Source organism: Berghia stephanieae, chromosome 5 (genome assembly GCF_034508935.2).
Source record: "Berghia stephanieae isolate SIO BIC M18660-M18661 chromosome 5, UCSD_Bste_1.3, whole genome shotgun sequence".
Taxonomy (NCBI): domain Eukaryota; kingdom Metazoa; phylum Mollusca; class Gastropoda; order Nudibranchia; family Aeolidiidae; genus Berghia; species Berghia stephanieae.
Window position 1 is genome coordinate 73,811,653 of NC_088364.1, and position 27,500 is coordinate 73,839,152.

The 27,500-nt window shown below is 33.0% G+C and overlaps 2 protein-coding genes across 2 annotated transcripts in view; one reads left to right on the forward strand and one right to left on the reverse strand.

Annotated features, from left to right (window-relative positions):
• The window catches only part of LOC144973588 (zinc metalloproteinase nas-6-like), a 699,617-nt gene that overhangs the window by 501,609 nt on the left and 170,508 nt on the right, over nucleotides 1–27,500 (reverse strand). The window lies entirely within an intron of this gene.
• LOC144973819 (uncharacterized) overlaps nucleotides 1–27,500 on the forward strand; it is a 48,150-nt gene that overhangs the window by 11,143 nt on the left and 9,507 nt on the right. The window contains exons 8-15 of the mRNA XM_078916711.1: nucleotides 310–368; nucleotides 18,035–18,200; nucleotides 19,928–20,121; nucleotides 21,159–21,356; nucleotides 22,316–22,509; nucleotides 24,116–24,209; nucleotides 24,814–24,890; nucleotides 25,856–25,981. Of these exons, the coding sequence (XP_078772837.1) occupies nucleotides 310–368; nucleotides 18,035–18,200; nucleotides 19,928–20,121; nucleotides 21,159–21,356; nucleotides 22,316–22,509; nucleotides 24,116–24,209; nucleotides 24,814–24,890; nucleotides 25,856–25,981 (1,108 nt within the window). The remainder of the gene's footprint in view (nucleotides 1–309; nucleotides 369–18,034; nucleotides 18,201–19,927; nucleotides 20,122–21,158; nucleotides 21,357–22,315; nucleotides 22,510–24,115; nucleotides 24,210–24,813; nucleotides 24,891–25,855; nucleotides 25,982–27,500) is intronic.

The window sequence follows — 27,500 nt, forward strand, 5'->3', positions numbered from 1 at the left end:
CATGTTTTGCTAAAGAAATTGTGTATCGCAAGAACTTTACTGTTATTGTGTTTGAATGATAAAAAATCTATGTTTGTATTAGTTGGGTGTGAAGTTTCGGGGAAAATCCTGAAAATGGCTGGTAAGGAGTGGGTTAAGGAAAATGATTGCCAAAGCAAATCATCACTAGTTAAGTTATACAAAGTTGTATAACGTCACATCTTTAATATTTCAATGTTGATAAAATACGTCTTTAAGATTCCAACAATGTTTTGTTGTTATCAAACTATTATGTTTCTCAAATTCTTCCATCTACTTTCCCACTGACAGGTTTAAATGGCATTGCAACAGTTCTATATGTTTAAATTCAAATCAAGTTAAATTAAATGGTAAGATTGGTCACGACTAAAATTATTTATATCTTTTTGATAATAAAATGTTGTATATAAGTAGTAATATAAAAAGCATGAGAAACCGTTGTTAAATTGTTAAGGTAAAAATTGCATGATCAGCAGTTTATAACAATAGTGTGTAAGTGTGTTATAGTATTACACATGTGTAATACGTGTGTCAATTGTATTATTGTTGTGTGTTGCACACACTTTGCAGTTATTTTTAATTGTATTATTGTGTGTTTTACACACTTTGTAATTATTAATGTCGTTAATATACATGTGTAGGAGAAACCGTTATTAAATTGTAAAATATGTATTATCATTTTATTATAGCAGTGTGTAAGTTTGTTATAGTATTGGATATATGTAAAACGTGTGTTAATTTTATTATTGTCGTGTGTTTTACAAACTTTGTAGTTATTTTTAAAATTGTATTATTGTGTGTGTTTTACACACTTTGTAATTATTTCTTAACATACATGCGCAGGAGAAGCCGTTGTTCATTTCTTTAATATGTATTATGATTATTTTATTATAGTGTAATTGTGTTATAGTATAAGATATATCTAATCCTTGTGTTGATTGTATTATTGTTGTGTGTTTTACACACTTTGTAATTATTGCCGTCTTAGATGTGCGATAGCTATATTGATAAGATTTAAAAAATAGATAACAAAAAGTCCATGTTTTAATGTCATTGTCCTAATGTAATGTCTGTGAATAGATACGAAGATGCAACGTCACATAAGTTAATAACACTAACTTTAAACAATGTTGATATATTTTAGAATAATAATAATCATAGGTTCAAAATTACTCATAATAGATCTCGCATCTCTATTCGGATTTGAACTTGAGACATTTTCGTGCGATAGATAGACGCCTTACTCATCTCATCTCATGTAGTTCCATATCTGAAGCAGACGTCGGAGGTCATCTTCCGCCAAGCTGATCTATCTCTTGCCAATTCTATTAAAGCAGCGCCACCTTTCTCAGCTTCATCTGTCCAAGTTCTTATCCCTTTCAAATACGTTATTCTTTGTCTTCCTCTTATTCTTTTTCCATTCATCTTTCCAGTCAAGGCGAGTATTTCCAAACCAGGGTGGCGGATAATGTGTCCTAAAAATTCCATTTGGCGTTTGATGATTTTTGTTATCAGTGATCTTTTTCTGTTTGCCATTTCTAAAATTTCTTCATTTCTTTTCCTTTCCATCCATGACACCCTCATCATTCTTCTGTAAAACCACATTTCCACTGCCTCCAGTCTTTTAACCATGGTCTTGTTTATGGTCCAGCTCTCACAACCATATAGCAGCACAGACAGTACATAGCAATCCAGGACTTTGATTTTTGTTTTCATGCTAATATTCCTGTTTTTCATAATTGTATGTAGCTGGTTGAATGCATTCTTCGCCATACCTATTCTTTTCTTTATTTCACAATCTGATTTTCCATTGGATGTTACATTGAAGCCTAAATATTTGAAACATTCAACTTGTTGTATTGTTTGTCCTCTGCTTGTTATTACACAGGCTGGTGGGTTATTATTTTTAGATACCTTACAGACGCCTTACAATTTGATCAATAAAGAATCGGTGTGTGATCACGACCACGACTCATGGTCGTGATCAACACAATTCGTCGTTTTCTTACGATTCCTGTCTTCTCTGAAAGCCCATAATCGCGCAGAAAGCTCACTCAGCGAAAAAAGATGAAACATAATCAATAGTATTAAAAAAAAAGACTTATTGCGTTGTATTGATTAAAGATCCATTTGTTCCTTACATATTTATTTCAACAGGCTGTTAAACTTTCATGAAACCGACACGGTTGTTGTATTGAATTTCACAATAAGTTAATAACACTCACTTTAAACAATGTTGATATATTTTAGAATAATAATAATCATAGGTTCAAAATTACTCATAATAGATCTCGCATCTCTATTCGGATTTGAACTTGAGACATTTTCGTGCGATAGATAGGCGCCTTACAATTTGATCAATAAAGAATCGTTGTGTGAATACGACACATGGTCGAGAGCAAAACACTTCGCAAAACACTAAGTTTTGTTTAATAGTTAAACGCCTTACCAATTATCAACGAAAAGGATCACCATATGAAATCGACACATGGTTAATTGGTGAATTTAGCAACAAAGTGTCTGTTTACTGTCACCCTTGTCGTCTCAAACAACCAATTTAAAGAATTATGTAGTTTTTCCAGTGATTTACTGTACTGGGATGGAAGAATTATCATGTATGGCTGTGTTGTTTTTTTTTTCTTGGGTCATTTTTCTAAAGCGGGTCTTGTAGTTTGTAATTTCCGTCTTAAATGCCAGTTGCTTTATTTTTTTTGATAAGACGACGGAGAATTTTATATAATGCAATTAAAGTAGGTAGCGTTCTTGTCTAGGTCTGGTAAAATAAATGAGATGACGTCATACAATCCCCGTAGACAATGTTGATATTGTAGAAACCTCCGGTATAGAGATTAGAACATGAATTCGAAATCAAGACGTTTTGGTATGGTAGTTAGACAATCTATCCATCGACAAATTAAAACCTCTTCACTATGTGAATACGACTAGTAGATGGGTGCAATCGGAGGTGAATGTTTTCATTGAAATTTCACGTAGGATCAATTAAATAGAAATACACACAAGTTAAACCCAATATCATGTTTTACAGTCATATTCTCTTTTTCCAATATCATTTTTGGGAACACTTTGATTGGGTTAATGACAAATTTACATCTGAATCAAAACTAAAAAGAATTGATGACAAAAGCTTTTGTAAAACCCCAACAACTCTTAACACACGGACTTATTAAACTTGACTGCTTTTTATTTAAAAAACGTTCTTGTCTGATATAATACTTGTGGCCGTCATTTTCAACATGCGGGGGTTTCGTGTTTTGTATCATGGACTTGAATTTTTTTTCGCAGCAAGAAATAAATAAATGAAACACAACAATCATTACAATACACAATATTGATTGATCAATTACTTAATACAATTACATGTCCTTGCCAAGTTACTCACTTCGTGAAATAGATTTTGATGAAAAAAATGAAAAGACAATTCCATCACTTCATGTCCTACATTATGGTTATCATACCAAGACATAACCTAATTGAAAATGTAACAAAAATTTTGTGTAGGAATAGTAAATTTTATGAACCAGGTATACATTATCTCTATTTATGACATTAAACCATGAATGTTTTTAACGCACATTTTCAGGGTTTGACACTATATTTACTGTACTTCTCCAGTAACATTGTCGAAGTTTTTAAATATTTGATACCACAACACTTTTAGATAACAGCAGGTGTTTTTTTTCCTCAAATTTTATCGATCTGAGCAGATAATATATTTTATCCCAGTGAAACGCTGTCCTAACAGCTGCTATATTTTTTTAAGATGATAACCCAAATGATCAGTAACACCCAATGTGTAAGACGTAGACGTGCAGTCTTTTAGGCGGTAGTGTAATATCATACAAAAACATCTGTCAAATGTGTAGTAATACCTAATGGCGATTTACAAGACGGTCAAAATTTATTAAATAAAAGTTTTCAGGACAGAATGTATCAATTGAACCTAAGAAATTATTTTTTTTCAAAGCCCAAATGTGTGTGATGTAATTGATTTTTTAAAGCTAAAATTTATTAAATATAAGCTTGATAGCAAAAATTTTCCTAACCAAAACATTTGAAGTAAAACATTGTTGGCTAAAAATGTGAAGTTAAATGTTTTCTTACCAACATTTGGGAAGTAATCATTTTTAGGTCAAAGTTTATGAAATACAAACTATATGACAAAAATGTATGAAACTAAAGTTTTTTGATCAAAATAGAGTCTGGTGAAAAAAAAAATTAAATAAAAATTAAAAGTTTTGTGGTCAAAATGAGTGAAGTAAAAGATATTTTGACCAAAATTTATAAAATAAAATATGCGTGTAAAAATGTATGAAATGAATACTTTCTATCCAAAATCTATGCAATGAAATGTTTTTAGACCAAAATGTTTGTAGTAGTAGTATCTTGATAAAGTTTATGAATAAAGTATTATTTCTAACAAAAATATGTGAAGCAATAATTTTCCGACCAAATTGTCTGAAATGGACGTTTTCCAATCAAAATGTGAAAAGTAATAATGTTCTGACCCAATACTGAAATGAAAATTTTCTGTCAAAAATTGTATGAAATTAAATTTTTCTGGTCAAAATGTGTAAAGTAAAAGTTTTCTGACCAAAATATAATAATATTATGACCAACGGTTATGAGATCAGAATAACATATTCTCTCCAAATTGTCATTCTATCAAAAAATTGTATCAAATTTAATTTTCTAATCAAAATGTGTGAAGTAAAAGTTTTCTGGTTAAAAATTGTATGAACGTTTGCCTTCAAAAATGTATGAATGTTTTCTGGCCAAATATATGAAGTAAACAATTTTTTAGGGGGTCAACAATTATATATTTAGAATATTCTTTTGACAAAATTGTAGGAACGTCAAAACCACTGAAATAAAAGTTTCAGGATAAACTGTATTAACGAAATTTTCCAGGCAAAATTTTGCGAAGTAACATTTGTCTGACTAAAAGATGTAAAGTATACTTTTTCTGACCAAAATGTGAGAAAATAAAATGTTTTCTACTAGAACTTCATAAGGTAAATGAAACTTTTTTTTTTTGACAAAACGTGTGCAGTAATAGTTTTTCTGTAAATGTATTGTATCATAAATTATTGAAACCGTTACAAAATAAAAGACTTTTCCATGTCTTTCGCTTTTTGAGGCCTTCTCGAGGATTTGACAAAGGCAGAAAGTTTTGAATTTTCAAAGTGCTGACTACTTACCCTGCAGAATTACCATCGACAGAGTAGAGACATAGCAGATATGACTGGTGATCCTATATTATTACAGACAGAAGCAGATATGTCCTACAATTGTTGTAGAGGTGCGATGTCGGATACGACACCCAAAGTTTTGCCATAATTTTCAATTTTATTTTGTTACCATTAAAGTATAACGTCTTCAGTCGTCCTTCTAAAATTATCAATGACATGATTAATGTCGATCCCACAAAGGTTATGAGTAAACCTTTGTTCTTCTCCCCGGCAGGGACCAAATAGCCTCAACTACAGTCGTGCGGGATATCCTTGAACAAGACAGTTCAAACCCTAGTTCAACCTATTTCCAAAAAAAAAATACTCCTTACAAAACCTAAATGGTTTAGGAAGAGGTTATTCAAAACCTGCATTTGAAGTTCAATCCTCTTTGTTTCACTCTTTTAGCTCCAAAAGTCGATGGAATCACTTCGTAGTTTAGTAAACCAAAACCAAAATCAAAACCAAAACCAAGCTCAATGTCACCCAAAAGATAAGATAAGGGATATGAAATAGAAATCTCACCAAAACGTGTAAGATTCGAACTATTCCCAATGAAAAAACAGTTTACCAAACCTGCATTTGAATTGCAACCCTCTCTTTTACATTGTTTTAGCTCCAAACGTCGCTTGCATTACTTAGTAGTTTAGTAAACCAAAACCAAAACCAACCCAGAAGATAAAATTAGGGTAATAAAGTGCTAGACGTCGACCCAAAATGAGTGAAGTAAAAATTTTCTCGCCAAATACAGGAAACAAAAGTGATCTGACAAAAATACCAAAATGGAAATTTTCTAACCAATTACGTGTGAAGTAAAATTTTCGTGACTAGAAAATTGTAAAGTTGGAGTTTAAATTTTCTGGTCAAAATTTATGAAATAAGGCTGTTTTGTTCAAAATCTATGAAATTTGGTTTTATAATGAAAAAGAATTAATGAATGAAGGCTGCACACGCCAAAATGTATGAGAAAAAATATTCTGATCAAAATGTTTGAAATGAAAGTTTTCAGGATAAATTTTATGGCGTAATATTTTATATCTGAATAAAATATATATATATAATATATATATATATATATATATATATATATACATAACGTTTATAGCTAAATTTTATGAACTAGCTTTTTGTTGTTGCTTTTTTTTATCCTAATGTGTGAAGTAAAAGTTTTGGGCCAAAAAAAAAATATTGTAAAGTAAAATCCAAAGTTTTTCTGGCCAAATTGTGTACAATAAAAATTTCCTGGCCAAAATTGATGAAATGAAAATTTTCTGTCCATATAATGTATGAAACGTTATCTTTCTGGTCAAAATGTATGAAGTAACGGTTTTCCGGGTAAAACACATGAATTAAAAGTTTGCTTGCAAAAATGTGTACAATAAAAGTTTTCTGGCTAAAGTATATAAAGTAACATTTTTCTGGATAAAATGTACGATGTAGCGGTTTTCAGGCCAAAATGTGTGAAGTTAAAGTTTCATAGCCCGAAATGTGTTATATAAAATATCGGTCAAAAAACCTGTGAAATAAAAATTTTAGGGTCAAAATTTAGGAAATTAAATTTTTTCTAGCCAAAACGTATGAAATGTAAGATTTTTTTTTACCAAAATGTGTATAGTAAAAATTTGTTGCTATGATAAAATCAATGTTTTGTGTGTGTCTGTGTGTGTGTGTGTGTGTGTGTGTGTGTGTGTGTTTCCCCAAAAAATTATGAAATGCACGTGTTCTCGTCCTCAACGCAAAACAATTTCTTGTCAAAATTATAAAATAACTGTTTTCAAGCCAAAATATATAAATTGAAAGTTTTCTGACCAATGTAGATACTTGAAGTAATATATTTTTGGTCAAAATAATTGAAGTAAAAGTTTTCTGGCAAAATATATATGAAATGAAAGGTCGATATATGTGAGATAAAAGTTTTCTTGTCAATATGTGTTTAGTAATATTTTGATGACAAGATTAATGGTGTTTTTTTTTTTTTTACCCCATTTTATGAAAAGAAAGTTTTATAACCCCAAAAGGCGAAGAGAAATCTTTTTCTGGTCAAATCGTATAACATCAGTTTTCTGACCAAAATGTTTGATATGAAAGTTTTCTAGTCAGAATATTTCAATTCAAAGTTTGTTGGGGTTTTTTTTTTATTTATTTCTTTTTTTATTTGCTGTTTCTTTCGAAATATTTATCTATTTATATATTTATTTTTCATTTGTTTTTTGTTTTGTTTTGATTTTTCTTTTGTCCCAAAATACTTAAAGTAAAAGTTAACTGGTTGAAAATGGGGTAAAAAAAAAAAAAAACACCATTAATCTTGTCATCAAAATATTACTAAACACATATTGACAAGAAAACTTTTATCTCACATATATCGACCTTTCATTTCATATATATTTTGCCAGAAAACTTTTACTTCAATTATTTTGACCAAAAATATATTACTTCAAGTATCTACATTGGTCAGAAAACTTTCAATTTATATATTTTGGCTTGAAAACAGTTATTTTATAATTTTGACAAGAAATTGTTTTGCGTTGAGGACGAGAACACGTGCATTTCATAATTTTTTGGGGAAACACACACACACACACACACACACACACACACACACAGACACACACAAAACATTGATTTTATCATAGCAACAAATTTTTACTATACACATTTTGGTAAAAAAAAAATCTTACATTTCATACGTTTTGGCTAGAAAAAATTTAATTTCCTAAATTTTGACCCTAAAATTTTTATTTCACAGGTTTTTTGACCGATATTTTATATAACACATTTCGGGCTATGAAACTTTAACTTCACACATTTTGGCCTGAAAACCGCTACATCGTACATTTTATCCAGAAAAATGTTACTTTATATACTTTAGCCAGAAAACTTTTATTGTACACATTTTTGCAAGCAAACTTTTAATTCATGTGTTTTACCCGGAAAACCGTTACTTCATACATTTTGACCAGAAAGATAACGTTTCATACATTATATGGACAGAAAATTTTCATTTCATCAATTTTGGCCAGGAAATTTTTATTGTACACAATTTGGCCAGAAAAACTTTTGCTTTTACTTTACAATATTTTTTTTTTGGCCCAAAACTTTTACTTCACACATTAGGATAAAAAAAGGCAACAACAAAAAGCTAGTTCATAAAATTTAGCTATAAACGTTATGTATATATATATATATATATATATATATATATATATATATATATATATATATATATATATATATATTATTCAGATATAAAATATTACGCCATAAAATTTATCCTGAAAACTTTCATTTCAAACATTTTGATCAGAATATTTTTTCTCATACATTTTGGCGTGTGCAGCCTTCATTCATTAATTCTTTTTCATTATAAAACCAAATTTCATAGATTTTGAACAAAACAGCCTTATTTCATAAATTTTGACCAGAAAATTTAAACTCCAACTTTACAATTTTCTAGTCACGAAAATTTTACTTCACACGTAATTGGTTAGAAAACTTCCATTTTGGTATTTTTGTCAGATCACTTTTGTTTCCTGTATTTGGCGAGAAAATTTTTACTTCACTCATTTTGGGTCGACGTCTAGCACTTTATTACCCTAATTTTATCTTCTGGGTTGGTTTTGGTTTTGGTTTACTAAACTACTAAGTAATGCAAGCGACGTTTGGAGCTAAAACAATGTAAAAGAGAGGGTTGCAATTCAAATGCAGGTTTGGTAAACTGTTTTTTCATTGGGAATAGTTCGAATCTTACACGTTTTGGTGAGATTTCTATTTCATATCCCTTATCTTATCTTTTGGGTGACATTGAGCTTGGTTTTGGTTTTGATTTTGGTTTTGGTTTACTAAACTACGAAGTGATTCCATCGACTTTTGGAGCTAAAAGAGTGAAACAAAGAGGATTGAACTTCAAATGCAGGTTTTGAATAACCTCGTCCTAAACCATTTAGGTTTTGTAAGGAGTATTTTTTTTTTGGAAATAGGTTGAACTAGGGTTTGAACTGTCTTGTTCAAGGATATCCCGCACGACTGTAGTTGAGGCTATTTGGTCCCTGCCGGGGAGAAGAACAAAGGTTTACTCATAACCTTTGTGGGATCGACATTAATCATGTCATTGATAATTTTAGAAGGACGACTGAAAACGTTATACTTTAATGGTAACAAAATAAAATTGAAAATTATGGCAAAACTTTGGGTGTCGTATCCGACATCGCACCTCTACAACAATTGTAGGACATATCTGCTTCTGTCTGTAATAATATAGGATCACCAGTCATATCTGCTATGTCTCTACTCTGTCGATGGTAATTCTGCAGGGTAAGTAGTCAGCACTTTGAAAATTCAAAACTTTCTGCCTTTGTCAAATCCTCGAGAAGGCCTCAAAAAGCGAAAGACATGGAAAAGTCTTTTATTTTGTAACGGTTTCAATAATTTATGATACAATACATTTACAGAAAAACTATTACTGCACACGTTTTGTCAAAAAAAAGTTTCATTTACCTTATGAAGTTCTAGTAGAAAACATTTTATTTTCTCACATTTTGGTCAGAAAAAGTATACTTTACATCTTTTAGTCAGACAAATGTTACTTCGCAAAATTTTGCCTGGAAAATTTCGTTAATACAGTTTATCCTGAAAACTTTTATTTCAGTGGTTTTGACGTTCCTACAATTTTGTCAAAAGAATATTCTAAATATATAATTGTTGACCCCTAAAAAATTGTTTACTTCATATATTTGGCCAGAAAACATTCATACATTTTTGAAGGCAAACGTTCATACAATTTTTAACCAGAAAACTTTTACTTCACACATTTTGATTAGAAAATTAAATTTGATACAATTTTTTGATAGAATGACAATTTGGAGAGAATATTTATTCTGATCTCATAACCGTTGGTCATAATATTATTATATTTTGGTCAGAAAACTTTTACTTTACACATTTTGACCAGAAAAATTTAATTTCATACAATTTTTGACAGAAAATTTTCATTTCAGTATTGGGTCAGAACATTATTACTTTTCACATTTTGATTGGAAAACGTCCATTTCAGACAATTTGGTCGGAAAATTATTGCTTCACATATTTTTGTTAGAAATAATACTTTATTCATAAACTTTATCAAGATACTACTACTACAAACATTTTGGTCTAAAAACATTTCATTGCATAGATTTTGGATAGAAAGTATTCATTTCATACATTTTTACACGCATATTTTATTTTATAAATTTTGGTCAAAATATCTTTTACTTCACTCATTTTGACCACAAAACTTTTAATTTTTATTTAATTTTTTTTTTTCACCAGACTCTATTTTGATCAAAAAACTTTAGTTTCATACATTTTTGTCATATAGTTTGTATTTCATAAACTTTGACCTAAAAATGATTACTTCCCAAATGTTGGTAAGAAAACATTTAACTTCACATTTTTAGCCAACAATGTTTTACTTCAAATGTTTTGGTTAGGAAAATTTTTGCTATCAAGCTTATATTTAATAAATTTTAGCTTAAAAAAAATCAATTACATCACACACATTTGGGCTTTGAAAAAAAATAATTTCTTAGGTTCAATTGATACATTCTGTCCTGAAAACTTTTATTTAATAAATTTTGACCGTCTTGTAAATCGCCATTAGGTATTACTACACATTTGACAGATGTTTTTGTATGATATTACACTACCGCCTAAAAGACTGCACGTCTACGTCTTACACATTGGGTGTTACTGATCATTTGGGTTATCATCTTAAAAAATATAGCAGCTGTTAGGACAGCGTTTCACTGGGATAAAATATATTATCTGCTCAGATCGATAAAATTTGAGGAAAAAAAACACCTGCTGTTATCTAAAAGTGTTGTGGTATCAAATATTTAAAAACTTCGACAATGTTACTGGAGAAGTACAGTAAATATAGTGTCAAACCCTGAAAATGTGCGTTAAAAACATTCATGGTTTAATGTCATAAATAGAGATAATGTATACCTGGTTCATAAAATTTACTATTCCTACACAAAATTTTGTTACATTTTCAATTAGGTTATGTCTTGGTATGATAACCATAATGTAGGACATGAAGTGATGGAATTGTCTTTTCATTTTTTTCATCAAAATCTATTTCACGAAGTGAGTAACTTGGCAAGGACATGTAATTGTATTAAGTAATTGATCAATCAATATTGTGTATTGTAATGATTGTTGTGTTTCATTTATTTATTTCTTGCTGCGAAAAAAAATTCAAGTCCATGATACAAAACACGAAACCCGCCGCATGTTGAAAATGACGGCCACAAGTATTATATCAGACAAGAACGTTTTTTAAATTAAAAAGCAGTCAAGTTAAATAAGTCCGTGTGTTAAGAGTTGTTGGGGTTTTACAAAAGCTTTTGTCATCAATTCTTTTTAGTTTTGATTCAGATGTAAATTTGTCATTAACCCAATCAAAGTGTTCCCAAAAATGATATTGGAAAAAGAGAATATGACTGTAAAACATGATATTGGGTTTAACTTGTGTGTATTTCTATTTAATTGATCCTACGTGAAAGTTCAATGAAAACATTCACCTCCGATTGCACCCATCTACTAGTCGTATTCACATAGTGAAGAGGTTTTAATTTGTCGATGGATAGATTGTCTAACTACCATACCAAAACGTCTTGATTTCGAATTCATGTTCTAATCTCTATACCGGAGGTTTCTACAATATCAACATTGTCTACGGGGATTGTATGACGTCATCTCATTTATTTTACCAGACCTAGACAAGAACGCTACCTACTTTAATTGCATTATATAAAATTCTCCGTCGTCTTATTAAAAAAAAATAAAGCAACTGGCATTTAAGACGGAAATTACAAACTACAAGACCCGCTTTAGAAAAATGACCCAAGAAAAAAAAAACAACACAGCCATACATGATAATTCTTCCATCCCAGTACAGTAAATCACTGGAAAAACTACATAATTCTTTAAATTGGTTGTTTGAGACGACAAGGGTGACAGCAAACAGACACTTTGTTGCTAAATTCACCAATTAACCATGTGTCGATTTCATATGGTGATCCTTTTCGTTGATAATTGGTAAGGCGTTTAACTATTAAACAAAACTTAGTGTTTTGCGAAGTGTTTTGCTCTCGACCATGTGTCGTATTCACACAACGATTCTTTATTGATCAAATTGTAAGGCGCCTATCTATCGCACGAAAATGTCTCAAGTTCAAATCCGAATAGAGATGCGAGATCTATTATGAGTAATTTTGAACCTATGATTATTATTATTCTAAAATATATCAACATTGTTTAAAGTGAGTGTTATTAACTTATTGTGAAATTCAATACAACAACCGTGTCGGTTTCATGAAAATTTAACAGCCTGTTGAAATAAATATGTAAGGAACAAATGGATCTTTAATCAATACAACGCAATAAGTCTTTTTTTTTATACTATTGATTATGTTTCATCTTTTTTCGCTGAGTAAGCTTTCTGCGCGATTATGGGCTTTCAGAGAAGACAGGAATCGTAAGAAAACGACGAATTGTGTTGATCACGACCACGAGTCGTGGTCGTGATCACACACCGATTCTTTATTGATCAAATTGTAAGGCGTCTATCTATCGCACGAAAATGTCTCAAGTTCAAATCCGAATAGAGATGCGAGATCTATTATGAGTAATTTTGAACCTATGATTATTATTATTCTAAAATATATCAACATTGTTTAAAGTTAGTGTTATTAACTTATGTGACGTTGCATCTTCGTATCTATTCACAGACATTACATTAGGACAATGACATTAAAACATGGACTTTTTGTTATCTATTTTTTAAATCTTATCAATATAGCTATCGCACATCTAAGACGGAAATAATTACAAAGTGGGTAAAACACACAACAATAATACAATCAACACAAGGATTAGATATATCTTATACTATAACACAATTACACTATAATAAAATAATCATAATACATATTTAAAAAAATGAACAACGGCTTCTCCTGCGCATGTATGTTAAGAAATAATTACAAAGTGTGTAAAACACACACAATAATACAATTTTAAAAATAACTACAAAGTTTGTAAAACACACGACAATAATAAAATTAACACACGTTTTACATATATCTAATACTATAACAAACTTACACACTACTATAATAAAATGATAATACATATTTTACAATTTAATAACGGTTTCTCCTACACATGTATATTAACGACATTAATAATTACAAAGTGTTTAAAACACACAATAATACAATTAAAAATAACTGCAAAGTGTGTGCAACACACAACAATAATACAATTGACACACGTATTACACATGTGTAATACTATAACACACTTACACACTATTGTTATAAACTGCTGATCATGCAATTTTTACCTTAACAATTTAACAACGGTTTCTCATGCTTTTTATATTACTACTTATATACTTTAAAACCAAACATTGGTAGCACGGTCTGTTCTGTTAGGTCTGGCAGAGAGTACTTTTTCACAGACAAGCATCCTACCCAAAGGGTAAAAGCATTAATTATTACTGTCTGTTTAACATTACAGAAACTGGGATAAAAGCTGATTCCACAGGACTTATGGCTCTAAAAAACTGCTACGTACTGATTAAAAAACATAATCTAAACATTAACATAAAACTTCCTATAAAGCACATTAATAGATGATACCAATCAAACAATTTTGTCAATAACATGAGCTGTAAATGGACATCAGAATTTTGAAAAACCATCTGAGCCCAAATCGTTCAATCTGGCCATTGCCATGGGCATGACTACAATGAGTCAAATATTAAACAGTTTTCTATTTTAAGTTAGAGAGAAATTCTATCATAACAATACAGGGGCAAGGCAGCTTTTTTTTCATCACAGACACGTTTTGTTCTTTCTCCATTATGAATTTTGCAGTGTTATTTCAGTGATGCAGACATTTTCTTTAACCCTATCCTTACCATCTATAGGAAAATCGTCACATTCGTTACGATACAACCAACATTTTTCTTATTCAAATTTCTTTTCTACATCATAAAATGTAAAGAAAATGAACAGTGTGTTGTAGAGCATGGTTTGCTAAAGAAATTATGTATCACAAGAACTTACTGCTGTTGTGTTTGAATGATAAAAATGATATTGTGTTAGTTTGGTGTGAGGTTTTGGGGAAAATCCTGAAAATGGCTGGTAAGGAGAGAGTTAAATAATAAAGATAGCTATCCTAACCAATAACCGGTTTAATTAAATCCTAAGTTCTTAAATGTAGTTTTACAGAGCCTTAAAGCTCACGGAACAGTGGTTTATCTCAATTTCTATAACAAGTATGGATGCTAACAATTTCTTATTACTATCTTGATAGCCCAGCAATCTATTCCTTGCAGTGTTTTTTTTTTCCAAATCAAACAAAACCTGCCAGACAATCATTGCCATGTAGACAGGTCAAAGAGAACTTCCACTGCACTCAGACCAATACTGCTCTATCTGCTTGTGATGCCAATTCCTCCCCCTCCCCCGTCCCCCTAAGTCTTAAAAGACTCTCATTAATGTTTTTGATTTCTTTTAAAGCATGATTTTTCTTTTTTTTAAAATAAATCTGGTTGTGGTACTCCAATCTCAGAGTAATCCTTACAGATTATGGATTTGATACAGAGGGTGAAACGAGCCCTCTTCAAAGCTGCTACTTTCTTTCTTTTTTGAAAAAAAAAAGATCTGAACATGTGTGTATGAAAGGTGCCAGACCCAGCAAAAGAGAAAAAATACAAGAAATAAAAACATCCCAAAATATCAGTCGACCTTGATTGGGGATCGAACCTCAGACCTTCTGATGACCGGTCAGACGTGCTACCATTACACCCGATAGTTGAGACAACATTAATACCTATATTCTTCACAAGGGTACGCGATTTATGCTGTGAACCCTCGCGTGCATCAAACAACACATACATTGAGCAAGAGAGGACGAGGACGAAGACATTTGATTTGCTCTATTCTATATTTTTGAAAATATCAAATTAAGAAATTAAGGAGCAGGTACCGGTGTAAGATAAAGATCTGAACAAGTGTGTATGAAAGGTGCCAAACAAAGCATGACCTGTAATGGTAGCACGTCTGTCCGGTAATCAGAAGGTCGGAGGTTAGATCCCCAGTCGAGGTAGACTGATTTTTTGGGATGTTTTTTTTTTCCTTGTATTCTTCTTGCTTGCTTTGTCTGGCACATTTCATACACACTTGTTCAGATCTTTATCTGTTCCTTAATTTCTTAATTTAATGTAATTTTTTTTAGCTTTCTTTCCAAAAAATCCCACATATGTTCGACGGGATTGATATCAGGTGACACAATGACCAAGGGTTCATCCAGTGGCGTGCGTGACATGTTTACAGTATCAGGTGGTGCCAGAATAAGAAGAAGATGACTTGCATCGTGCTATATTTATAAATACAAAAGAAAGAATGAAAAAATAAAGAAATGACTTACTCAAATAAGTAAGAGGCGGAATATGCCATTTTTCAGGGGTTTTTTTTTTTTGTTGTTTTTTTTTTTAAATACTGTAATCCATTTTTAAAAGATGGATGCGATGCCAGGCACCATATCAACCGATATAGTCACTTCCCTGGTTCATCACCTTTATTTGAATTGTTCGGGAAAACAGATATTTGTCAAGCTCTGTGTGGTGTTGGCAAACTCTGTGCGATGAATGATCACTATTTGATTGTATTGATTTCGAATAAACGGGACGATAATTGGATTCAATAGTATGATATCACGTCGGCACAGCAACGACCAGCTTGGTTCTAAAAAGAGAAAAACGCTACTTTTTATTCTTTATGCTGGCTAGAACTTTTTCACATGTCATGTGATCAGAATTTATAAAAGTCAAAACACGATCAGATTTATAATGTTTTTCTCCCCTAGATTACAATTTTATGCTCGTCGGAGAAGTATTTCATAAGGGCGTCCGTCTTTGTTCCGATAGTCTAGAACCAGTTACTGAGTTACTATGCGTCATTGCGAGGGAAGTGGTGTCGTGACTGTTGAAGCCTATTGGTTCAAGAATATCGCTGATGTATAGGTCTGAGGTGAGGATTTGGTTGATACGTATTAACTCAGTTTTTCTACCACCAATACTCTTCAACAGTCGTAACGTCACTTCCTTCCTAATGATGCATGGTAACTTAGTAACACTGGCTCTAAACTATCGGAACAATGGCGGACGCCCGTATGAAATATTTCTCCGGCGAGCATATAAGCGTATCCAGAGGGGAAAAAACATAAATTTGATCATGTTTTGACTTTTACACATTCTGATCACAAGGCATATGAAAAGTTCTAGCCAACATGAAGAATAAAAAGGTAATGATTTTCTTTGTTTAGAACCAAGATGGCTGCCGTTGCCGGGCGGCGTGACATCAGACTACTGAATCCTACTATCACTTTCTACGCCATTACAGTTTCCTATCCTCGATATGTTATTTCAATGATGCTTTCGTCAATAAAACGTCCACATTGACGTGGATAGCAAAAAAAAAAAAACAAAAATCAAATCCATCTATCTCTAGAAACCACTTCAAAAAGCGATCCGTCTGTAAATATAACGCCGTCATTATTCTGATTCCCATTCCTGGTGTTCACGTGCCCATCCCAGTCGATCAACTTTGTGCAAATGGGTATAAGCTTTGTTCGAATTATGGGTTGTGATATTTGAAGCCACGTCACTCCGCGTGAACATTTATTGATGTGGAAGCAGCTGCTTCTCATGGTTCCCACACTACTATGTCACGATCGACCCAATCAGCAAAGTCCGGTCCGCATTCGTGCACATTCGCGAACCCGCCCAGTAGCATCGTCACAACACACCGTTCAACTAGATACTCTGCTGTTTCGGGTTCTTGCCCACATCGGATACATGTAGGACAGGTGGAAAGTCACCACTGATGAAGCGCCTTTGCTGTGAGGCAGCTCCTCGACCGAAGACGATTCGCAGCCACCCAGTGTCTCCTCTTACTGGTATCGAAGCCTGGTAACTTCTCACCAAGCTTAGAGGAGTGTATTGATGTGGCAACTAATGCGTAGCAACACTTATGTGAAATTAATATCTGAAATTTATGTTTTGGGTTCGTATTTACAAAATCTAACTTTGGTAGCGACCACTCTGGCAGTCCGCATCTGCTTCTCATTTGTGACAATAAAGGCATGCAATAAATCATAGTGACCTCTACTAAGTTCATGTCGCATGCAATATTATAATATGCAATATATCAATAGAATATCTCTATATATATTCTGTGATTGTTTTATACCTACAAAAACAGCATTAAAAAAACAAAATAAAAAACATGAAATATGTGTCAGTGCACGACATAATCAGTCGGAAGGTGAAAATTTTGGATTTGTATTTATTTACGTTTTCTGAAAGAATTTGCTCCCCAGAGCATATTAATCTTTATTTGAAGTAAATCGGGTGATTTTTTTCATGAAGTTATGGTCAGATGTATGGGAAAGGGATCAGCAACTTTTCTCAAATGTCAAATTTTTTCAACTTGACTAGCTTAGAAAAAAAATATTTAGAAGTGAAATTAAGCTTAGATAGACTTTTTTCCAAAGATGTACAAAAAGGGTTGATTTAATCATTTATGACAAGAACTCATTTTTGTTAAAAATTAATCTTCTAACTAAAACTTGGCAATATCTCAGTTCAAACCTTTTCACCATCTGACTGATTATGTCATTCACTATAACATTTACTTTATCTCAATTATCAGAGAAATCATTACTCATCAGGAAGAGTCGCCTCAAGGAGTTCACTGGTACATCATTCCAAATTAATGTTCAAATTATTCTCGATAATGCTAGAAAGGGCTATCATACAATTACAATAACCCGGATTGTTCACATCACAAGCCTGAAATGGCCTCCTTTAGAACTCAGGTATGTGTAAGCCTTTTAACTCACTCAATCCTAGAGATTTTTGCTACTTTTCAAAATCGGAAAAAAAATGTATTAAAATTAGTATTACAAAGATATTTTTATTCAACTACCATTAACATGCAAAAACGAACAATATTAACTTTGATACTACGCCTATAATTTGTCTCCGAAAATGTAATAAATAGGCATGGAGTAAAAGTAACCCGGGTAAACTACGGATATAGTCGGTTTTAGGGTTGAGTGAGTTAATACAACTACTAAGAATATTATCAATGCTATGAATGAAAAATACACTCCAGCACGTTTCCTCAAACACACTTTTTCCTCAAACGCACTGTTTCCTCAAACACACGGTTTCCTCAAACGATTTCGACTGCCCCATGTTTTTCCTTATTACTCTTTGTAATTATCTCAATTCCTTCCTCGAACTGATTTTTACCTCGAACACGGTTTACTCGAACTAATTTCACCCAGTGAAGGTAAAACATGAATTAATGCGCCAGGTGATTTCGACTACTGATGATTGTACTGACATTGACCGTTGCGTATGTGTTTATCGTGTGTATCTATCTGCATTGCAGACGTCTGTATAATGAGCTTTGAGCTTTTATATAGAGCAATATTCACAAAATGTGCTCAAAGTGCTTTACATGGGTCCCTGACAAACAGCAACACGTAACACATAGAACGAGACATGACGCCCGTCAGGCGATATTACAATTTTTTTCCGGACAGAGACAAGACAACGCTGTTAACGGCCAGGTACTCATTTTACACCTGAGTACGGTGAGAGAATGTGAGTAAAGAGCCTTTTCTAATAACTCAACTAAGCGCCGAGAGAGTCTCGAACCCAGACTTATATAGATTGGATTATTCAGGCCAAAACCTCAAACAAGTTAATACCTTTGTCAATCTACTAATAAATTTTGGGAAAGTACAAAGAACATTAGGAAATAAAAATAAAAATTGTTGCAAAGAAATGTTTTACTATCTACCTAAAAATAGTTTTATAATAAAATGAAATAATATATGTGTGTTAAAAATTCTCCATGAAAACATAAGCGTTTTGTTTTCTCAAAAATAATTGTGAATGTTAAAAAATTGATAAGGAAAGTGGATAAAACTAAAAAAAGATGAAACATGATTCTTTGAAGGCTATTCTGGAAGGATAAAGTAAGAAATGATGAAGCATTCCCTCTGAATTGTACAAAACTAACTTTTATCAAAGTTTTTAAAATAAGACAGAAGAGAATTCTGGATGACATATCCAGAAAGAATGTTGAAATATAGATAGAAGTACTGGAGCAAAAATAAAAGAGAAAAGAATAGGAGGGTAAAATAAGTAGATGACGGGGTGATTGATGGGGTTCATGCAGGGGGTTGGTGCATCGCCATCGTAAAGTTATAGCCTGACACTGACCAAAAAATGACGTCAAAATGCCAGTCTTTTGCCACAAAAGGAAACAAATCGTGAGTTGTATTCAATTGTTCAACCAATGAAATAACTTGTTTCCTTGAGCTCTACTAACGACAACTCACTAGACGCGACCCAAACCTACTATAGTATGCGCTTGACTAAGCAGCTCATAACATTGCCATCCGGAAGTATAACGGACCAACACACAAAAACTGTGTCTATCCATGAAACGCGGATGGCGAAAAACAATAACAAAGACCTGCGTGACGTCATCTTCGAACTATCTATAAACTATCTCTCCTCTTTTCAGGTGCATCAACATATGTCAAGATAGTATGCGGGCTTCAGTTGTGCCACGAGACCTTGTTGTTCACTTTCCCAATTACTACAGAGGTGAACATAACATTACTGTTTATGGACCTGGCTGCGATGAGGATGGACCATGTGATAAAATGTTCCCTTACTTTTATTTAGACGTTACCAAGAGGCTTTCCGATATTAAAGGTATAAATATAATTGCTGGGTTTTTTTTCAGAACTTAATATATTAATATTTGGTTTATGACTCTTCAATAAGACGCTCCCTATTACTCTTTTGATTTGTACAAGGAATTAACCTCGGTATTCTACTAATAAGACATGAATAATGTTTTTTTTTTCTTATTTATTCTTATGTCAATAATTAATTGTCTTTTGTTCCCTGGGGGAGCTTAAAGGTGAGAATGTCATTTTTATTTTTATGAGTGTTTTCTTTAAACGAAAACACTCACGTTCATTCATACAGTCTCTCTTACACATACACAAACACACGCGCGCGCGCACACACACATAAAGGGTGCAAGAAAAAACCCCAGAAAAGTGTATGACAAATATGTAGGGAGACTACCAAAATCAATAGTAACTACCCGGAACCACGACCTCTCTACATATTATCAGAAATTTCTGGATTCAGATGAGGCTGAATTATTTCCTGAAGAACTAGGAAACACTTCAGTGCCCTCCCTACTAAAGTCACAACAAGATCTTGACAGCCTCAAAACTCTGGCCCAGGACAGTGACCAATGGAAACAATTAAGTACATGGATGGAGAGAGCAGCTATACTAATCGACCATGACTGAATCACACAATTCTCAGCAAGCGTCATTCGGACTGCTACTACTACTACTACTACTACTACTACTACTACTACTACTACTACTACTACTACTACTACTACTACTACTACTACTACTACTACTACTTCTACTGCTACTGCTACTTCTACTACTACTACTACTACTACTACTACTACTACTACTACTACTACTACTTCTACTACTACTTCTACTACTTCTCCTGACTTTTTATAAGCTGTTAAGCTGCCAGTACAAAGAACCTCTTTATATGTGTATATCTGCTCAGGTCTAGTTTGTTTTGCTTGTTTTGTTCCAGAGATTAATGCCATCATTGTTACTTATTCTTTTTTACAGTAAATGTTTTTTTTTCATTTCATAGTTAAACCATTATTTAACAAAAGAATTGTTTTATATTTTGCTTTTCAGTGACAAATCAGGATTCTATTGAGGATTATACTTTCCACATAGAGTTAAAATTCAAACAACGAATATACTCCGCCAAGGATAGTATTAATAATTCTACAATACGTGACTTTTGGTCTTTAGAAGATAAGTTTGAATTGCCTCCAACAGGAAATCTAAAAAATGATATCATCTATGAAGTCTACACAACTTGGACCCTTGGTAAGTTCATTAACCCAGATATGAACGTAGATTTGAAAAATATAGGACGTTCTCTGTCTTACCCAGATAATCTTATATCCAGAAAGAAATGCAATATCAATATCTTTGTCAAGTTGACCCACTTGTAATTGGACCTGTAACTCTCTTCCGACAATTGTCGGATTTCATTTAGTTATGTATACGCCAAGAAAAAAGTCCATTGTTAAGACTCGATGTGATTAAAGTCCTCTGAAAAGCATTTTTAAAAGCCTTCTTATTGTACTCTGAGTAGATCAAACTTAGATCAAACAAATCTCTTACTTATGGATGGACAAAATTGCCTGAATAATAAATCGGATTGTAGAAGAAAAAAACAAAAATGAATAAAGCAGTCAAAAAAAAAAGAATAAAATACCAAACACGTTTGTTATTTTATTCCTTTTAGAACCTGTTGTATTCAATTTTGTTCAATAACCTATGTGAGGATATGTGGACAAGTGGAATGACACTCGCATTCGGATCGGTAGGTCTTGGGTTCGAGCCTCGCTCGGCGCATAGTTGAGTCCTTGGAAAAGACTCTTTACTCACATTCTCTCACCGTACTCAGGTGTAAAATGAGTACCTGGCCGTTAACAGCGTTGTCATCATCCGAAAAATTGTAATATCGCCTAACAAGCGTCATGTCTCGTCCTACATGTTAAATGTTGCTGTTGACCAGGGACCCCTTGTAAAGCGCTTTGAGCACATTTAGTGGATATTACGCTATAAAAAAAAGCTCAAAAGCTCAACCTATACAGCCCACAGCATTAAGCAGCTTAGTCTCACGTGGGTCGTACTAAAGAGTAGTTTCACTAAGTCATAAGAGCAAATTATATCAATGCCCAGTGGGTTAAGACAAATAAAAGACTTTTTTGGAGGTCCCTTTGCATTATTAGTAACATGTGATTTAACAGACTGCATTGTTTGTTTGTTTTTCACAGGGGAAAATAATGTAACTGTTCTTTGGTGGACTAGCCCCCAACCAGTCATATACAACCTTCTGATCAATCTGTTTATAAAAGATAAGAATGGCGCACGCCGCCCTTTGATCTCATGGCCGAGTATTCGCGTTGATTACATTGAAGGAACAGGGATAAATGCAGTCACTCAACACCTCAAACCCAATAATACGAAGGTAAGACATATCCTTTTGGCCAATTTTCACTCTTCTTACATTATTCCAGTCAGGATAATCTCTATAGGGAAGAGTAGCGTCCCTTGATTGGACGTCACCGGCGGAAAAGTTATTAAATAGAGAACGCCAAGTTGGTTTTCCGTATGAGTCTCTCTTCCTCGCTTCCGGTGAAAGCGGCTTGAGACACTTCACCGAAAGCGAGGACGAGAGAGACGCATGCCCAAAACCATTTTGACGTTCTCTCTGTAAGGTGACGTCCAATCAAGGGACGCTACTCTTCCGCTAATCTCATTCCCTATTGGTAAGCAAAGGTGACAAATATTGTCCTTGTTGAACTCCAAGTGCCAACATCAGTTAAATGAATAGGAATTTAGTTTCCTTGTTTGACTCCAGATCTTGATTAGAATCTGAAAACCTTTGTATACAATTTTATAGGTACATCTATGTCATTCTTGATTGGTGTTCTGATCACTTCTTTTTGGTTTTCGAAACATGTTTAACTATGTTGGTTACTTTCGAATTAGCCTTCATCACCAAAATTATTTTACAAAGATGTAGGAAGTATTTAAGAAGAACAATCTTTAGGACAATGGAATAAACACAAATGTTAAATTTGGAATGAATTTGAGGTTTGCAAAAAAAAAAAAAATATCCACTTGTTGGTACAATAAACGCGACAATTTAAAAACCAGCTTTGGTTTGTTACATCTGGAGACAAAACTGATATCACAGCTAGATACCTTATTCTTTGTGCTTAATTTGATGGCAAAATTAATTCATTTTGATATGAGTATCACAACAAAGTAGTTGTTTGAATGATATTGGTGAAAATATGAGATTACAAAAACTACGAACAAAATGATGAGCGAATGCAATTAGTATTGTCCATTTTCTTGACCGTGAGCGTGACCTTAAAAACTTTCGAAATATACAAATATAAGGATAAAACTGACTGCGAAAAGGTAGCCAGTTCGGCTCTATAATTCCAATTTTTTTTAAATCACGAGAAGCCTGTGGGTATCCTAACAAGTCGAAAATTACATAAAGTAGAATATACATTTTTGTTTTGATGCTTGATAAAAAAGTATATATGTGCAGCTTTTACAAAGTCAACATAATTATAAGGAAAACAGAAGATTTCTTTTAAACGTTGGTGTACATGTTAGCAAAAGTGCAAAAGAGAATTTAGCATTTTATCCCATTCGGTATTTTCTTCGACTTCTTTGGCGAGACGGACTGTCTTTTAAATAATGGATTGAGCTTTGAGCTTTTAAAACAAAATTTGGTCTATGTCACAATATCCATTAAACGTGCTCAAAGCGTTTTACAAGGGGTCCCTGGCCAGCAGCAACATTTAATATTTATTAGGACTGGACATTTAGGACATATTACAACGTATTCGGAGAGAGAGACAACGCTGTTAAGGGCCAGGTACTCTTTGTACACCTGAGTACAGTGTGAGAATATGAGTAAAGAGCCTTCTCCAAGAACTCAACTATGCGAAATCAGAGACCTTCAGATCCGAAAGCGTGTCTCATACCACTAGACACGACCACATAGCCGCACTTTCAAAATTGTTTTCTTTTTTTCTTTTGTTTTTTGAAAGGAATCATTAACAGAATTAACAGTTTTAAAGATTCAACAACTTTACATACAATACTTTGAGAAGACTAAAGATTTGGAATTTAAAAACCTGTCTAGTAAGTATTCTATGTCTCCAGCATTGTGCTATCTTTATCATTTAGAAATTATGCAAAATCTGTAAATTTATTATGGTTTATTTATAGATTTTAATTGTGGTTAATACTTTTGAAAGTTGCCATTTCAAAGAATAAGTTCAAAACTTTGAGATATCATGAGATATGAAATGTCACTTATCGATGATGATGATGATGATGATGATGATGATGATGATGATGATGATGATGATGATGATGATGATGATGATAATGATGATGATGATGATGATGATGTATAATGATGAGTATGATGATGATGATGATGATGATGATGATGATGATGATGATGATGATGATGATGATGATGATGAGATGATGATGATGATGATAGATGATAATGATGATGATGATGATGATGATGATGATGATGATGATGATGATGATGATGATGATAACACGATTTGATTCGTCTTTTTGATGCCCCTCCCCCCCCCCTCCCTCTCTCTCTCTCTCTCTCTCTCTCTCTCTCTCTCTCTGTGTGTGTGTGTGTGTGTGTGTGTGTGTGTCTGTTATTTCCCTAACATACATGGATAAACAATTTTAAGACTGTACTATGCCATTCCAGGTCCGCATATTGCCTGGATACTGATTAGAGCTTTATCCTTATTGGACGACAATAAAACCCTAGCTTTCAAAGAGACAGTAAGTATACCGATTATACTAAGTAAATAAGAATCTGTCATAGACTACCTACAAGATATTAGCAAATTCACTTTTTTCTTTGGCTTATGCCACAATTTAAAAAATTGATGAAAAGTGATAATGCATTTATACTTTTCCAGCCGAAAGATATGACTATATAATTATTTGATATCCAGATTAGCAATTTTTATTAAAAACATAGGAAAGGATTTGCAATCAGCATATTCAATTTAAAAAAAACTTAAAACACAAAAAATGAGCTTTTATTTATATAGTACAATATCTACTAAATAAATGTGCTCAAAGCACATTATAAGGGGTCCCAAGCCAACAGCAACACTTAACATGTAAGATGAGACATGACGCCTGTTAAACGATATTACAATTTTTTTCACGTAAGTTTCCTCCTGACCTTATTTCTGGACAGCCCACGTACAAATTTACATATATATATATATATATATATATATATATATATATATATATATATAATATATATATATATATATATATATATATATATATATATATATTTATAAAGAATATGTGCTTAAGGAAATATATAGAATAGCGTAACCGAGATAAGATTTGCAAAGAATATTAAAAGGCAATAGGCATTGACGTTTATGTTATCTTTCATAGTGGATGATGCTATAGGGAATGAGATTAGCGGAAGAGTAGCGTCCCTTGATTTGACGTCACCGGTGGAGAAGTTATTTGTAAACAAACCAACTACAAGCCAAGCGCTCCAAATTAAAAAAAAAATATAATTCATATTTCTGTACAAAAACGCATATCATAATCAACGTTATGCATTTTTGTACATAAATATGAATAATAAATTTTGTATTTGGTGGGCTTGGCTTGTAGTAAATAACTTCTCCACCGGTGACGTCCAATCAAGGGACGCTACTGTTCCGCTAATCTCATTCCCTATAATTTTAAAACATATTTTAATATTTCAGATGCACATATCTTTTATTAAAATGCTTGATGAAACACGAATAGACTATTCCACGACACCCCTGGCTCTTGATGCACTGAGTGTAATTTTTGCATCCAAAAATGTCAGCTTGGATGACGAAAGCATGGTAAGACATATCTAGGGCAAAGCATTCATTGGGGGAAAAGTTATTAACTGTTCGCCTGATACGTTAAGTATTGGGTTTGTGTTTGTTTTTTAGGTGAACGGTTATAAAAATTAAATAAGAGAAAAAACTAACCAAGTCATTGCCATCAAGATTTTAAAATAATAAATAAAGATAATAAAATTCCATTTATTCATCCCATAGGGGAAATTTGTCTCTATGGTATATTCCAAGGGAAGACTGGAATGACCCGGGTGCCAGTCAGCCGCAGTGCAGTGCCGTAAATTGAGCTAAGGCTAGGTGACTTGCTCAAGGCCACACAGCGCAGCGGCGGGTGATCGAACTCGATACCTTTCGGGTAGGAAGCAAAACCATACCGCTGAGCCACATTGCCCCCTGTACGAAAATTATTCTAAATTTTATTGATGTAAAATTTGCATCACGTCATAGCAGACTTCCTGACCTTTTTACACTAAAACGCGCCCTTTTATCTTCTTTTTTATGCTTTTGATAGCAAGACTGGCATAATTAGAGTAGAAAATCTAACTTTATGTATAAATACAAGGTATCTTTGAAATTAAACGGAAAAATGGATATAACTTATTTAATCAAAACACATTTTAGCTATCTGGTAACAAAGAACTATACAAACTTTAGTTTTCTTCCATATTATAATTTTTTTCGGACAGAGAAAACGCTGTTAACGGCCAGGTACTCATTTTACAACTTAGTACGGTGAGAGAATGTGAGTAAAGAGCCTTTTCCAAGGACTCAACTATGCGCCGAGCGAGGTTCAAACCAAGGACCTTCCGATCAGAAGGCGAGTGTGATAACACAAGACCACATAGCCGCACAAAACCTTGTGAAATCCACCATGAATAACCGAAACATATATTGAGAATGTGATGTCCAAGTCTCAGGTTTATCAGTAGTTTACTTGGTTCAAAGACAACCGGACAATTCTACAAACCAAACCCAAGTCCAGTTGGCCAAAAAACTGCTGTCTTATGATAAGATGGTGTAAGTGTCATGGGGTTAGTTTTGAGCTATAGTGGAAAATGAGTTCAAAATTTGAAGGATTTGTTTTATGTTTCAATTTCAAAATGTTGTACTTCTGGTTGTGTTATAATTCCCATTACTATATGACCCATATAATATTGTTATGCGTCGTGAAATGTGGATTCCCACAATAGGGAATGAGATTAGCGGAAGAGTAGCGTCCCTTGATTGGACGTCACCCATAGTCTGTGACGTCACCGTCGGAAAAGTTATTAGAGAGAGAACGTCATGTTGGTTGTGCGCATGCGTCTCTCGTCCTGGGATTTTGAAGCAGTTCGAAATGTTTGTGGCGCATCTCTCAATAGGGTTTTCGGTTATGTGGTTGGCAAAAGTGAGTGCTCGGACTTTTCTTTGTTGAGATATAATGGTATTGTGACACTGTTCTTATCTAAGGTTGTCAACGGGTTTGTTTAAACAGCGCACATTGATCATTAACACTTAGAAAACTGGGTTTTTCCATGAA